At 44.8% G+C, this 16,536-nt stretch overlaps 1 protein-coding gene across 1 annotated transcript in view; it reads left to right on the top strand.

Annotated features, from left to right (window-relative positions):
- DDX31 (DEAD-box helicase 31) overlaps positions 1-16,536 on the top strand; it is a 201,356-nt gene that overhangs the window by 106,717 nt on the left and 78,103 nt on the right. Inside the window, exon 16 of the mRNA XM_086924761.1 lies at positions 1,980-2,119. Coding sequence (XP_086780887.1) covers positions 1,980-2,119 — 140 coding nt within the window. The remainder of the gene's footprint in view (positions 1-1,979; positions 2,120-16,536) is intronic.

Consider the following 16,536-nt stretch of genomic DNA (forward strand, 5'->3'; position numbering starts at 1 on the left):
CAAAGCCATACCTCATCTTTCTCTGAAAAGCACCGCACAGATCTCACCTGTAAAAGCAGTACTCGGCGCCCTATCTAGAAAGCATAATTCAGACATCCTTTACCAAGCTCCACGCAAAACCCACTTTGTAAGACATCGTTCAGTACCCCTTTTCATAGCGCCACCAAACCTGCTAAAAAGCCCAGTCTAAAACACCTCTCCAAATATCCACTAAAAACACTTCTGCAAACTATCACAGGGGTGTCCTTTTTTAAAACCACCACCAGCCCCCGTCTTCTGACTCCCATCTAGACAGTAGAAATTTTCAAGTTTGCTATGCTCAGTCTCCCTGTCAACCCTTCGCTACATACGAGTTTCCAAGGCTTCTCCTGCACTTCCTTACATCAATCCAAGCCATTCTCAGTACAAGCCAATTTGCCTTTAAAAATTAGGCCAAAAATGCACCACGACGTAAACAGGCTACCAAATGTTCTAATCAAAACCACTTGTGAGTGCGTTCTGGGGCTTCTGCTTGCCACTGGGGTGCGGGGACTAGCTCTCCCCTTGAGATGACTCCACGCTCCCCCCAGGGGTATCGCCCCACTATTTGAAGACCACTGAGCTATACTGTCTTTTCATAATATACGGTTTATTGACAGTGCTGATGTTTTTTTTGCCAGGCAGTTGTGTTTGGATTGTGGCACGTATGCTGCATTCTTGAGCATTATAGTTTAAATGAACATTTCAAACTTTCTTCGTGTCTTTCATTTCTTATTGTGGACGAGTACGAGTGTGTTTGTGAAAGTGAGTGTTGTATTACCGCGATCCCTAAAAGGGTCAGGAGTGTTGTGTTCTCGGGTGTCGATTCACTTGTCTCCCAGGTTACGAGTTTGAGGGCAAGTGAGACGCTATAGTCATACTCGGGCTCATGGTACTGAGGTGGTATGGTGACTCAGTCCCTATCTACTGATGTTCTATAGTTCCAAGCATAATTTTGTTCCTGAGCAGAATCCCAGCAGCAGTCTGGGTTTTCTGCCATCGTTATAATGATGAAATCCGTATTTCACGGGCAAGCGTGGAATATTTTCCAAATATTGTGTTACCCCGCATACCACTGTATTTTGTGCAATGAAAGCTCCACAACATGTCCTATGTACAGACACTCCGCACTCCTGTTCTCACCCCTTCATTAAACGGGTAACTGAGTAGCGTGGGTCAGGCATGCCACGCAGAGCTTTTGATGACTCCATAAACCAGGTCAGGTCTGAAGACAGGCATGTCCTGCCACTCCAAAAAAAAAAAAGCTACATTAAACCCTGGTGACATCGCCTTTCGAACATGGCTGTCCTCGGTGACTGCTGCGATAGGCTCTTGGGGACCCACCCATGAGTGGTTGCCACGTTTTACAAGGCCAAACTGACTGTAAAAGGTTCGCAAGAGCCAAAATGCTCAGTATTTTTGTGGGACATTAGCTAAGGAGTGCACGTTTGGAACATATCTCCAAGCTTTATGCATGCTATTGAAATATACTAATCGCAGGTTACACCTCACTCAACCCTCTTCTGATCTTACACAGCAAATAGAGTAGCTACTTACTCAACAGTCTGAAAATGCTTTGGTGCCCTGTCAAGGGGTAATAGAACTCTGTACAAACTCTACGACACAGTAACCCAATACAATACATTGTTTTCCTCTCTCACCTAACAAAAGCCATGAATTTACTAATTGGTTTCAGTGTGAGTTTCTTTTTAGAGCACTGGGATCAGTTGTCTGTCTTCACGGTACAGACTGGAAGGAACGAGGTGCACTTCCATCTAGTACAAACTCTCAGCTGAAGCTCCTCTAAGCACTTGTGTCAGTGCTCATGAAAAGCACTAGCGAGAGCTGTGTTTTGGAAATCTATTGTAGTGTCCTCCAATGTGCTCATTGCAGTGTTTTTATTCCAGCGCTGTGTGAAGTTTGCCCCTGACTTTAAATGCTGTTGTTTCCTCTCTGCACAGTACAGTGCTCCCACCTCGCCAGCAGAGTACATACATCGCATCGGACGCACAGCACGGATTGGCTGCCCCGGGAGCAGCTTGTTGCTGCTCACTCCCTCCGAGACTGAATATGTCCAGTCACTGGCAGCTCACAAAATCAGGTGAGTGCCTGGCAAAGCCGTAGGGGTTCCTGGAGTGGGTGAATGCTCAGGGAGCTGCCTTTATTTGTGTGCCCACTCATTGGCTGCTCAGAAGGCCATGTGAGTGCTTGAGGGGATTCATGAAGTAGGCCGCGTTACATGTTCTGAAATCTACCTTATGTGTATGTTTATTCACTGTTTGCTTAGAAGATCTGGTGAGTGCCTGACCAGTCCCTGGGGGTTCAACTAATGGGTGTATGCTTAAACTTAGTAAGCTGCTGCTTTATGTTTACATTTGCACAATAACTACCTACAAGATTAATCCATCATTCAGGATTTATAAAGTGCGGCAAATCACCTGTGAGGTTCTCCAGGCGCTGGAGTTGCGAGCTGCTTCGCTGGCCTCTGTTTTTTGTACAGCCATGTCTTGAGTCCCTCTGAAATGAGGAAAAACCAGGGAGAAGCAGGAGAAAGCACTTGAGGAAAGGAAGGAGAATGCAGTAAAAAAAGAGGCAAAAGCAGAGAAAGAACTCAGGAAAAACAGGGAAAGGAACGAGAAACAGTAAAAAACGGGGTAAAGGGAAGGAGAAAGCAGTACAAAACTAAGCAAAAGTAGTAGAAAGCAGACGGAAAACCAGGGAGGAAAAAGAGCGGTTTAGCAGCACAGGGGAGATGGGCCTGAGATCAGGCAAGCATTCGCCATTAACAAGGACCATGCACCGCGGTGGTTGTGCACCCTGATTGTTGGGCGCAGGGAATGTCTGTTGACTCTAAAATAAGGGGGGGGGGGAAGCAGGTAACGCCATTTGCCTGAAAGGACAGTTAGTCGTATGGGGCACGCATGAGTAACTGACACCCACTGATCCCGACTGATGGCCACATTATTTGACAGTGAGCATAGGCTGAAGTGTACCCGTCTATCCACTATGACCAGATGTAATTATATTATTTTTTTAATAGGTGTGTGTAGTGCAAACCATACCTAAAATTTAAAACTTGCACTAGATTTGTGTGTCAAAGCACTTTATATTTGGGAACAGATGATAAAGAGATAGAAAGGGTTCTGTTTTGGACAAGTAAAGTTGGTTCTAAAAAGAGCCGTTTTGGTTTTTAAAGGGGATCAAAAAAATGTCCTTTGAATGTAACAATTGTTAATCGTTAAAAAAAGTAGGGATAAACAAGGAGGATAAACCCACAAATATGTGGGGCTTGTACTGCTGATTGTGAGTGTCTGTTTGTTGCGCACGCAATATGTTGTGCTCTTTGCCAACAGAAATATATTTTCCGAAACACGTCGCTATTTCTGGCAGCGTACTTCCACACTTCTGTTTTTTCCAGCAACAAGTGCAGAAGGTGCTCCAATGTTATAGACAGAGTGTTAGCATCAAAGCTTTTCTGATGATACTTCTAACCTCAGACTCCTCACCATGTGTATTTCCCCAGGCTTCCGACTAGACCCAGAAAACTCAAAGCCGTGCTCCTGCATCCTGGTGGATGGCGCACTGTGCAACTCTGCATCAATGCTGGTGCGCTCCGAAAGTGATGAACAGACCTGCATAAAAGCACCATGTATGCACGCTGATATCAGTCCCACTACTTTCCATGCCTTAAGGCGTGGATCTACTCCTCCCTTCCTTCACTCTTTGAAGAGATTTTAATTCCACAAAATGTTCCAGTGTGCAAGGGATGTTAGACCCTAAAACAATAGGGTTTAAGCCTTGTAGAGACTGTCACAAGCTGGTGTGCCTCTGGTGCTTGAGTTTGTCACACAGCATCATGGCCTGCAACAACTGTGCCCAGATAAATCCTAACACCATCCTAGAAAATAAGATGGAAACACTGGAAAGTCTGGGGCCAGCCCCAGTCCTGGTAGAAATCGAAAGCTAGGATCTTTCTCACAGTCTAAGTCCTCGGATACATTGAAGAAAAACTATAAGAACTCCATGCGGGACTCAGCCCCTTTGTGTCACTAATATTCACCTTAGAAAGTGCCAGGGCATCACCGTGCCTCTGGGTCTCGCTCCCATCCCAAGGAGCCGCTTTCATCCAGAGTTTCCGGGTCCATCTGCAACATGGGAACAGGTCGAGGGCGTTTGAGAGGCCATACCGTCATATTTGGCATTCTCCCAGCTCACACTGGCTTATTTGCCCAAAGGATCCGCAGGGACTCTCAGCTGTCTTTTCACCAGCAGATTTACCCTCCATGTTGTCTGGACCTCTTCAACCTGCTTCAGGTTCTGTACTGGTGTCTGGATTGGCGCTGTAATCCCAAATATTGGAGTAGGAATCTGTGAAAAAGAGTCACTAATGAGCGTAGAGTAAGCATACTGTCATTGGAACCCCCAAATTTGAGAAAACTTGAGGCCATTTCCAACGCTACGCCTCATTTCGTCTCCAGTGGATATGACCCGGCTTCTACTGTTCATTACTGCCTGTTGTGCTCTTGCAAACATTACTCCATTGGAATCCATTTCAAGACCACTTTGACATCGTGCTGTGAAACCTATTACCTATTCTGAACCGCGTTTCTTTTTACCAAGCTCAAACCTGTGGTCCTTACCTTACTGCGCTCATCTATGGCCGAAGGCCATATTTTTTGATTCCTGAAAGTGGGAATATGAAGAATGAGTCTTGAAGTGTATCAGAGCTGTGCCAATGAACTATTCTCCCACAAGACCTCGACTACCCTCAAGGACATATAATCCACAGACAGAGGAGGCCTCATTCATACCATTGCCTGCCCTAGGTGGCCTTCTTCACTAAGCAGAGAGACGGGAGAGGTTTTTGACCCAAGAAGGGGGAGCAGTTGTTTGTGAAAGGAGGTTCTACTGCAATGGCTCCTTAATCCTGTTTGAATCTCAGCGTTGAATAGGCCCAGAGTGTTTTGACGACCATTGGACTAGCTTCCAGGGTTTGTATTTCTCATACATATGGCGGGACGTGTCTTTCACAGCTTGCCTACATGAAGAAAGTGCCTCTGATGACTATTAGTTTCTTAAATTACTTCAACGTTTCACATTCATTGCCCTCTTTAGCTCCTTGCTTTCTTCCTCCCACTCTTCTAGGCACTCGTAGGCTTTTTGCAGACCAGAGGCATTTGAAGTGACCTTAAACTTTTGTTTCAAGGGCAGTGTCCTCAACAGCAAAGCTTTATCTGGTGGAGTCTGCTCTGCTATTCTTTCTGCCATGAGGTATCCCAGATGTCAGACCTGGAGACTTGTGGCTCATTGCACAAGAACCTAGATGACCGCTCCTGCTTTGAGCGAACGGGAAAGCTGGAGGTCTGAGAGGTTGGCACATTGGTGGCTCTGTACACTTCTGGGAGTCATCACTGTCTGCACTGAGATAATAACCCAGGCCAGGTTTTGCTGAAACCTCTATTTCATGGTAGGTTTTCTCCCCAGTCCTGTGGTTATGTGCAGAAGGTTAGTGTTGTATATTCTTACTTGGTTCAATATGGCTACTTGGTGTCTGTAGTCCTTTCTTAGTGTTCCTACATTCTCTATCTCCCATAGTATCTATGTGTGTTCTATCTGGTGTGTTGAGGATTCCAGCCTTGGCAGTTGGTCTGGTCAGCTGTGAGGTTTTACTTCTCTGCTGTCTTATCTTGTCTAACTTAATAAATATATCTTAATTACCTGAAGACTTGTCGTGCTGCCTACCTAACTTATTTACAGCAGTTAGCATTCTAGTTTTCAGTGCGGTCCAGGACACTGTGGTCGCAGGATCTTTCCTATGAGTGCAGGTCATCGGACTCCCCATAGAGGAAGGCCCTTGTCCAGCATTGGGACACATGCCAAGCGTTTTGTGAAAAACAAGCACTATTGTCGCTGTGTATGATGTTTGAGAAGTTGTAGTACAAGATTTACAACAACAAGTTGTAGTAGTGATAGATTCTACATGATTACGAGTGTAACATGCACATTGTAGTGTCAGTGTGTCAATTTATGGTATGGAAGCTTGTTAATAGATAACAGTAATATGAACGAAAATGAATACACAATGCTCTGCACGCTCTCGAAGTTGCAGAATGCTTGAATACTGGGTGTTGGTACCCGAGTCGTTTGGCATGCCTTTTGTGCTCCTCTGACGTTTCGAGCACCTGACCGGAAGGTCTCGAGCAAGGCGTGTACCCACTAAGTTAATTTAGTATTTAAAGTCATTAAAGTCTCATTGATAAGTGCATCTAGGTGTAAAGTGCATGACACATGCATCAACCTTGCAGGCGTCTTACACGAACACCTTGAGCATGCAGAGTTCCTCACATTGCACGTGTGTGGAGACGCATACAGACTCGCTTCGTATACTTATTAGTAGGTGTGTGCATAGGACATGGCTTCTTATCTGATGGATTTGGACATTCAGCTATTTTCTTTGTAAAGAAAGAACATGGCTAACAATTTGGAAAACCCCCTGAAGATATTGTGGTCTAGTCACAACCGCGTTTATTTAGTATGTAAAGTAGTACTACAGTAATACTGTTCTCGTACTACAAAATGCTATTCACTAATCTATGGATGGAGGCCACAGTTGTCGTTTCTGCCAAGGATAAGGAGATTTCCGCACACGTAGGTGTACATTTTAGTAGAAAATGTGGGAGGGACTTGGAGGAGCGGCTGGGAATGGGAAATACTTATACCTAAATTAGTGTTTTAGAGTGGTATGCAACTATAAGCACCTACTCACAAAGGAGTAAGCCCATTACTATTCACAACTACACTTAAAAATTTACTACAGCCAGAAAGGATCTTAAACAGTACTAAATGTACTCCAGCTCAGTCTTTGAGTAAGTCCCGCTCACAGTTTCTGCATCGCACTTTCTTAGAAATGAATGGAGCAGGGACTTCAAATAACAGCCCATAGGAAATGCTGTTAACTAAATCAAATATTTCTAATTTCAAATCTCTATATATGTATTTTGTTTAGTGTGTATATATGTGTGTATAATATAGTTCATCAATATCAAATGAAATCACTTATTTTTAACTTCTTAAGAATCATCAGTTTAAATAAAAATGTTAAACAATGTTTAGTACATTTTAATATAAAAATATTACAGTAGGTGGACTTTCTAAAATTATTTCAAAAGCTTACTATTTAATCAAATATATATTGATTCATCATCTGAGGCACATTTAAATTAATGTGCTGCAACATTATATCCTATTAGTTCTAGGATTAAAATAGTTTATCTTGGTTTAGATTAATAGTTTACGTTAAAATATTTTTTTTTCAAGTTTAAAAAAAACTTTTTTAATTTTCATCACTCTTTTCCTGAGGGAGCACTTGCAAATCCTTGTGTAGTGGGCTCCACTGTTTCTGGATTGCTGTTCTGTTTCTTTCTGATCTGCATGGGACCCTTGTGTGCAGGGTCAGTTCATCTGTGGCTGTTCTCCTGGTTGCTTTCTGTTCTGCATGGCACCATTAACTCCTGTCACTGGATGGTTCTGTGCTGAGTGGCTGCCTAGTGGCCTCATGTCATGTGGCATGTGGTCACCCATTATTGCTTAGAAGCCCAGGCACATGACAGGGGATACATGACGGCTGGGTGGTGGCAGTCTGTCTTTCTCTATTCTTCATGAGCTCTACCCAGCAGTCACTAGGTTTCTGTGTTGCTATTCTGTTAATCTCGTTTTTGTATGTGATCCTCCTCTACCTTTTCTGTTGCTGATCTTCTATTAATCTTTGTTTTTTCTGACCTTTTCTATTGTCAGACTGTTTCTGTGTGGCTGTTTTTCTGCTTTCTTTTTTGTTCTGCATCAGGCCCCCCATCTCCTGTCATCTGTCGATGCTGCTGTCATTCTGTTTATCTTTGTTTTTCATGTGGTCCTTTCTGTTGTCAGTCTGTTTCTGTGTGGATGTTCTGCTTTTTTTCTGCTCTGCATGGGGTCCGCCATCCGCTATCTGTCTTTTTGAGTGTTGCTGTTCTGTTTCTCTCTGTTCTAAATGTGGCAGTCATCAGCTGCCAGTCTGCATATTCGTTTGTTCTTGTCTCTTTATTATGCCATGTTCTGTCTGTTGGGTATGTGGCCCTCCTCATTGTCTGTGCTGCTGTTCTTTTTTTTATGCATGTGTGTTTTTTATCAGTCTGTGTTGCTCTCCATCTGTTTTGTCTCTTTTTTGCATCTAGGCCTGGTCTCTGTTGATATGGTTTGCTGTTATTTGTTTTATGTCTGTCCTGCATATGTCCCATCTCTGTTTCTGTATGACTATGTCCCCTTTGTTCTGCATTGGTACCTTTTTTTAGCAATGTGTTCCTCTTGGTTCTTTCATTTGCATGAGTCCCTCATCTTTTTCTGAATTTTTTCTTTCTATTCTTAATGTCATCTGTTTATTTGTTGCTGTTTTTCCCTTTGTTCTGCATCTGTGCCTCATACCTTTCTGTGTTGCTATTTTTGTGATGTCTGTTGTGCATTTGTCCCCCCTGTTCGTTTTTCCTCTGTTCTTATGTGCCCCTCGTCTGTTTTTTTGTTTCTGTCCTACCTATGTCCCTTGTCTGTTTGTTTTTCTGTTCTTTTTTCTTCTGCATGTATCCCTTGTGTGTTTCTTTGTTGCTGTTGTGGTGTTTTACGACTGTTCTGCACATTTCCTTCATATATTTGTGTTGTTTTTTTAGATGTGACATGTAATTGCTCGGGCACTGTTCACGGTGAACATATTTATATAGATTTCTGTTGCTCTGTTCCATCTATCCACCTGTTCATTTATCAATCCTGTAGTGTTGTGTAAATAAAGATTGCCAGAACTATTTTGGTTCCGTATGGGCCCTGTAGACCTGTAACATAAGCATTGGAGAGTAATGAAGTGAATGCAGGTTTAGAACGTTGAGTTCTTGCTTACAAGCTGAAGTGTAAAGACATGTGTAGCTACTTCCCGTGTGTGGCGTAGTTCTTGGCAAGTACCCGGGCCGGGCAGGACTATAACTTAAAAAAAAAAGGCCAATCTTATTTCTAAACAGCTATAATAGCAAAGGCCAAAAATAAGCCCAAAAAAACCTTCAACATTGTCTTGCGCTTCATGGATGCCAAAGAACATGCCCCTCTGTAGTACTCAACCCAAAGATTGGCCAGGAGTTACGTGATTTTTTTATTTTTGGTTAATTTTTTTTACAATAAAATTAATCAAATACGAACCAACCTTGGAGTTCGCGCAGCATCGCCCTCCCATGCCCTTCCTTTGGCACCCCCTGAACCTACCTATTTAATTTACTAAATGTCTTTCATTCCTCTTAATGAACAAGAACTAAAAAGACTTCTTCTATCATGCGAATGTGGATCACCACTTTGACCCTTGTCTCTATATATTATAAAACCAATATCAGAGGTTATCGGCCCTGTTTACGCAAAGGTGTTTGATAACGCCCTCCAAACTGTTCCTCTGTTATGGATACAATCTAGTGTCATCCCACTACTGAAGAAACCTTCGGCAGTGTAGCGGGGAGACTAGGCAGACAGAAGGGATGGCCCCAAACGTGGACTGGTGGGTCACTGATTCAACTACCCCGCCCTCTTTCCACTCACCCCAGAACGATTGGAGTTTGGACTCCCAGTCCCTGTGGAGAGAAAACGCAGACGGAGAAAAGGAGTGTGCCTTTAACTGGGCGTACCTCGAGGACGACTCCACGCCCCCGGATGACGTGTACACTTTGGGATTGGACAAAGAGGAGGAAGTGAGAAGGTCAGCGTGTGACGACACCGGGAGAGCGTGTTTGATGTGTAGCGGAGTTCAGGAGGAAAACGGAGAAGGACCTTACATCTAGACGGAGACGGGAGAAGGACGAGACGAGGGACGACGGAAGGAGGTTCCAGCTCCTGCAGGCCACCGTCACCGCGCATCGCCCAGCCACACTCATTGACAGTGAACAATGCACGTATAATGATTTTAGGTGATTTTAACTATTGGCCTGGCGACCCCTTGGAGGATTCCTACTCCAAGGAATTCTCTGATTTACTTAGCCATTTGAATCTGGCACAACTGGTTGAGTCACCCACACATAAGTCTGGTCATATTCTGGATCAAATTTGGTCAGCTAATTTAGACATTTCTTTACTTTCGGTTCTTCCTTGTTTGTGGTCCGACCATTTTTTGGTCTCTTTTGCTCTATCATTAAAACCTATGGTGAGCAACCCTCTACCTACGAACGTTAAAGTGAGGAATTTGGGGCGAGTTGACATTAATTCCTTGTGTGCTTCTCTCCGCTCCTCTAGCCTGTTTAAAGGAGCCTATTCAGAATCAGATTTCTCTCTCCATGATCAGGCCCTAGCTTTAACACCTGGCTTACCTCATCTTGTGATGATTTTGTCCCTTGGAGATCAATTTGATGTAGGCGTCCACATGATGCGCAAAGATGCTTCTCTCCCTCCCTGCAAACTAAGAAACTTCAGCTTAGACGGGCAGAGCGCATATTCTCAGGGAATATAAAAATGACATCCTCGCCGCAAAAACACAATACTTTTCTGCACTGATTCTATCCTCTCCTAATAAATCTAAGGAGATCTTCTCTATTCTTAATAGTCTTGTCCAAACTCGACCCAGTGACTGCTAAACCGCTCCCGTCCCAGGACTTGTGTGACTCTCTTCAAGATTATTTTTTCACTAAAATTTCCACAATTAAACTCCATATATCTCTTTCTTCCCCCTCCTTTGCCTTCCCCTTACACTTATTCTTTCTCGCACTTCCCTCCCATTTCGACTGAGAACTTTCTCAGTTTGGTAAATGCTACGAAATCTGGCTCCCCCACTGACAGTTGTCCGTCACACATCCTTCGGGAGATCTTCCCACTTTGCTCCGATCTACCTCTGACCCTCCTCAAAGAATCTTTGGCCTTGGGTGTCGTCCCTAATCTCTTCAAGTCAGCTAAGATCGTTCCTGTCTTGAAGAAGGCTGGGGCTGACCCTACTATCCCCTCTAACTTCCGCCCCATCTCCTTGCTTCCATTTTTGGGCAAGGTGTTAGAGAGACATGTTACTCATTGTCTGAGTTCTTTCATTGAGGACTCCAATTACTTGGATCCCTATCAGGCCGGCTTCCGCCCCTCCCACTCTACAGAATCAGTTATCCTCTCGGTCTTGAATGACCTGAGAGTGAGTGCTGATCATGGATCCGCACAGGCCCTGATATTGCTAGATCTATCGGCCGCTTTTGACACAGTCGACCATCCCCTTTTGGTTGACCGTGTCGGATGTGCTGGTATCTCGAGTGTGGCCTTGAGTTGGGTCTCCTCCTTCTTGGAGAACCGCCAACAGGCGGTCCAGCTCTCTTCCTTTTCCTCTACTCCCAGAGCGGTAACCTGTGGTTTTCCCCCCTTTTATTCAACCTTTATATTTTCCCTTTACTTTTTGCTCTGCATCTCCAGGAGGTCACAGTGTTTAATTACGCTGATGACCTTCAACTTATATTTTCTCTTTCTTCTTCCCCTGACTCTGTTGCCCTTTTCCAGAATACTATGATTTTTATCCAGGATTGGATGAGCATGAACCATCTGAAGTTAAATCCCGACAAAACGAAGTTAGTCCTGATTGGAGGCTCGCCCAATCCCTGGTGTTCTAACTTCTGGCCTTCCTGTCTCGGACCAGCCCCTTCTGCGGCTAAATCCGTGAAAGTTTGGGCATTAAAATCAGTGCCGATCTTTCCATGCACACCCAAATAAGCATGATTGTTTCCTCCTGTTTCTTATGCCTTCGTACCATCCGGAAGGTTTCCATGTTTTTCACGATCGAGGCTCTGTCTATTCTTCTTGCCCTTGTTATCTCTCGGGTTGATTATGCCAATTCTCTATATATTGGCAGTCCTGCTTATGAACTACGCCAACTACAGCTTATTCAAAATCAGGCTGCTAGGCTGATCTATAGTCTGACTAGATTCCACCACGCCCTCCCGCTTCTGAAGTAACTGCACTGGTTGCCGAATGCCCATAGATGCCAATTTAAACTTGGACGTCTCATTTTCAAATCATTGGCATGCTTGGCTCCCCAATATGTAGCATCAAGGCTTGTAACATACACTCCTTCAAGGAATCTACGGTCTTCCTCCAAGAATTTCCTGGTTGTCCCACATCTTCGATTTTCTCAATCATACCCGGAGTTCCGCAAAGGCTTGAAGACCTGGTTATTCACCAGAGCGTTTGAGATCGAACTGTTGTCTGTTCTGTACTGAACCGTTCAGCGCCATGAAACCTTTTTGGTAAACGCATGCTCTATAAATCCCCCCAACTTCAACTACACACTCGCGGAGGAGTGTGGCTCAACCAGGTACGGCAGCGCATATCAGGCTGGTTGGGGAGGAGGGGAGGTGCCCTTCAGTAGCAGAGCGCTCTGGCAGTTACTGCCTGTAGAGCGGGCATTGTACATACTCAGTGTGCTCCCCTCCCTAACCTGTTCCCAACACACCCTCAATTCACAGTCGTCTCACCCCGTGTAAATAGTTGTATGAATACACAAACAGTGGTGTCCCATCACTCCTGGTTTCCCGTGGGAATAGTCTGAGAAGGATAATTTCCTAACTGGTCCTTATTATTTTTTCCCCCCGCATGTCCTACAATGGCGCAACCGAGGAGGAGTGGTTTACAGAGGACCCACAGAAAACCCCAAAAGACCCAAGAAGACCACAGACGTGTCCAGGAACAGTAAATCCCGTGATATTGGCCCAAGAAAGACTCTTGCTAAGGAAAAAGAAAACGTTCATTAAAATAAAACCTTATATACCTAGGTCGAGTCTCCAAGCCCTTCCTTCACCCCCGCAACAGGTAAATAGTAAGATTCTTTCTAATTTTAGACCCATATCTTCTGCCAGCAGCCCCAAAAAACTAGAATCCTTAGTAAATAAACCACTCTCGGAGTTTTTAGAATCTAATCACCTCCTGCACCCCTCTCAGTCAGGTGTTCGAACATTACACAGTACAGAAACAGCGCTGCTGAAAGTCTGAGTCACAAAAACTGTCCCTAGATTCCAGACACAATGCCGCACTCATTTTGTTGGACCTCTTGGTGGCGTTTAACACTGTCCCCATGACATCCTTTTACAACGCCTATCTGCCTGGTGTCAGGGAAGCAGAACTTGATTGGTTGATCTTGTTCTTCTCTGAGGCAGAATATCCAATCTGGACGAAATCTCACCTCTTCAAGCCAAACTTCTAAAATGTAGGGTACCCCAGGGCTCCGCACTTAGCCCAACATTGTTTAATGTGTACATGTCTCCATCGGCTACCCTGGTTGAGACATTCGGCGTTACAATAGTTTCATATGCTGACGATACCCTGCTGGTCTTCTCCTAAGAGGGCAACTCAGAATCCTGCAAAGTTGCCTTCTCAAATTGCATGAGAGCAGTCTTAGGTTGGCTCAAGGAAAGCCAACCACAATGCAACCTGGATAAAACAGAAATCATATTATTAGGACCTAACCCTAATCTGGGTTGGCATGGCGCCTGATCCAAAGATGGACCTCCCCTCTCTCTCTCCCCACCCTGACAGCTAGAAACCTGAAAGTCACCTTCGATATCGACCTATCTTTTAAGACTCAGATCTACTCAGTTGTTAGAAACTGTATGTGGATCTTCAAGGCTCTCGGGAAATTCCTTCCCTTCTTCCGAATGCAGAGACTCCGCTCCGAGTGCAGAGGTTCCGCTCCGAGTGCAGAGGTTCCGCTCCGAGTGCAGGGGTTTCGTTACGAGTGCGGTGGTTCCACCCCGACTGTGGAGGTTCCACCCTGAGTGTGGAGGTTCTGCCCCAAGTGTGGAAGTTCTGCCCCGAGTGCAAACGTAAAGGTACTACTCGTAACTTACCTTTGTGAGTACCGAAAGTCATAAACTTAGACTTTTGGTCTAAATTTTCCTTTGTGAACCGGGCCCAGAGTTTGTGAATTCTGAAGGCCTGGGGCCTGTTTCAGGCAGTTCTTGACTTTTGTGAAGGGGGGTGGGGGTTTCTAGACATGTTCAGCCATAATCATTGCCTTGTAGTGTCATGAGGAAGGTGGGAAGGAGTTAAGAGCTTTTCTGCGAGCGAAGGACAGGTACAAAAGACGGAAAGGCTTTCCCACATTACTAATGCGCACTCTATTGAAGGTAACAATTCAGGCGAACAGTAGAGCTATAAAGGGCAAGAGGTTTTCCATAAACTACAAAGGCTCCCTTTGGCTTCCACCCTGCACACCCTAACGTCCGTTCCACTACAAAGGACCACAGGAATGCTTTGGAGAAGCCCTGCAATTCACATTGCTCTCTGGCCCTCTCCATCCTACCTACCACTCTTGTGCAGAAAATCCAGATGGATCCCTGGGTGGCCACAGCCACATTTAACGCTCACTTCATGCACATCCTACCAAATATACACAATTTACATACATAGGTGTTATCTGTGTCCTACCTGGATGGATTGAAGACCTGCTTCCAAGGGCCTGGTAGACCTATTTAAAATTGAATCAATTAGGCAACCCTCCTGTGTTATGTTATATCCACTTTATATAGCGCACTAAACGGACCTGAAGGTGTATATCAGTGCTATCCTATGCTTAGCGTGGACTCCGCAAGACAGATCCCTTAAAAAGACAAGTTGTTGCATATTCTATTTGTTTTGTCTCTGGCCCAGCAAGACCTTGCTGTGGGCCCTGTTAAAGATCAGTTGTTGGCCCTTTGCCTCTTTTTGTTTACTGGACAAACAGACCTTGTTTAAATCACTTGTGATAGTTTATTAAAGGTTTGATTCACATGTTTCCTCTCAAACAGTTTGTGATACCACAGTGGCACCTCATTTGATCTTGACATTTCCCATGTGCACACCCTTCGAGCTGATGCACAGCTGCTCATTGTGTCTTCTGACTCTAAAGACTGTCTTCTCATTGCTGTCACCTCAGCTTGTCTAGTGAGTGAACTTTAGGCACTGTCGGTGCATCCACCCTACACCATCTTTTTTCTGGACAAATTGGTGCCGAGTGCTCGGGCAGCATTCTTGCTAAAATTCATGACTCCCTTCCACTCTCCCAGCATTTGTTGTCCTGCGTGATCCTTCGAAAGGGTAGGAGAGGCTACTTCCATTGGACCCCAGAAGAACTGTTACCGTTTACATTGATCTTACCAAGGTCCATAGAGTGGACAGACAGCTCTTTGTGGGGTTCTCTGTGCTGAAGAAAGGGAAGGCGCTGCAGAAGAGGACTCTGGAGGTGGATAGTCCCCCACAATAAGGTCTGCTATGCTCTGGCCTAGACGCAGTCTCCGGGAGGTCTGAGAGCCCATTCCACCAGGACTAAGGCTGACACCACTGTGTTGGCATGCCGGTTGCCTGCCCTTAACATCTGTCGGGCTACAACGTGGGTGTCCGTGGATACTTTTTCGAAGCAATACTACCTTGACCACCTGGTGGTCTAACTGGAAAGGCTTTTTGCCCGTTCAGTTCTGTAAGACCTTTTGGTCTGAGTTCACTCTACGGATCCTCGCCCTCGGAGGCATTACTTTTTTATATATTCTAAACCTGATGAATCTGTGGTTCGAAGTATCCATCAGAGGAGAAAGTTACTTCTTTGGGTAACTCTCTTCTGGTGGATACTGCATCTAACTACAAATTCCTCACTGCTCTCCAACCTCCCCGTTCTGTCCAGTTGCCCTTTTTGCATCTTAAAATGTCCCAAGTTAGACTTCTGCACACCGGTACAGACAGTTTTGTGCTCTGTGTCTGCAGGTGTATAAAGTGTCAAGCATGAACCCAATATCATCCCAACATTTTCGAAGAGGAATGTAGGAGATTTTAAAAAGCCCAATTGGGATAATGTTCTCATCCCCCACACCCCTTTCCCATTGACTTCTGTTGAAGCGGATGCAATTCGAGGCGGAAGGAGGCCAAAAAAATCTATTTTGGCTTCAAAAAGCAGGGGGCTCCCACCTGAATTAGGTGTATTGGCCTATATCTGATATTAGCGCGGGCGGCGCTTCTGTGCCACCTAGAAGCATGCGGGATATCTGCCATGGAAAGTTTCCAGATCCTGTCTGAGGCCTGGGAAATATTATAAAGGCGAGGATCTTACAGTTACTGTGTCCATCAGAAAGAGCTTTACTGAAATTAATTTCCTTTGGAAGAACCTAAAAGAAAATTGCTCCCTGCCTCTTATTTTACAGGAGAAGGTTGGTGATCCAGCAGCTATCTCACCCTGTTTGGATTGTAGGAATGCAGTTTTTCTGGGCTTTCCTAAATATCCCACCTGTCCCCTTCAGATTGTACAAATGCAGCTGCCATATCTGTTACGTAGTTTACCTACGTGTGCTGCTGTCCCAGTTGGCCAAATGTTACCAGTAAAAAAGCTGGTCTTTTTTAGGACTGTTTGCATGGTGCTGGAGGCATCTGCTGACACTTGTCTGAAGCAGCTCAGCTCAAGCCATGCCTACTTTTTCACATGGTTTATTCCTCTTCTCAGGCACTCTTAGTTGTGCATATTCCGTCACATCGGAGAGGCAG

This window comes from Lissotriton vulgaris, chromosome 5 (assembly GCF_964263255.1).
Source record: "Lissotriton vulgaris chromosome 5, aLisVul1.2, whole genome shotgun sequence".
NCBI classification, from domain to species: Eukaryota; Metazoa; Chordata; class Amphibia; order Caudata; family Salamandridae; genus Lissotriton; species Lissotriton vulgaris.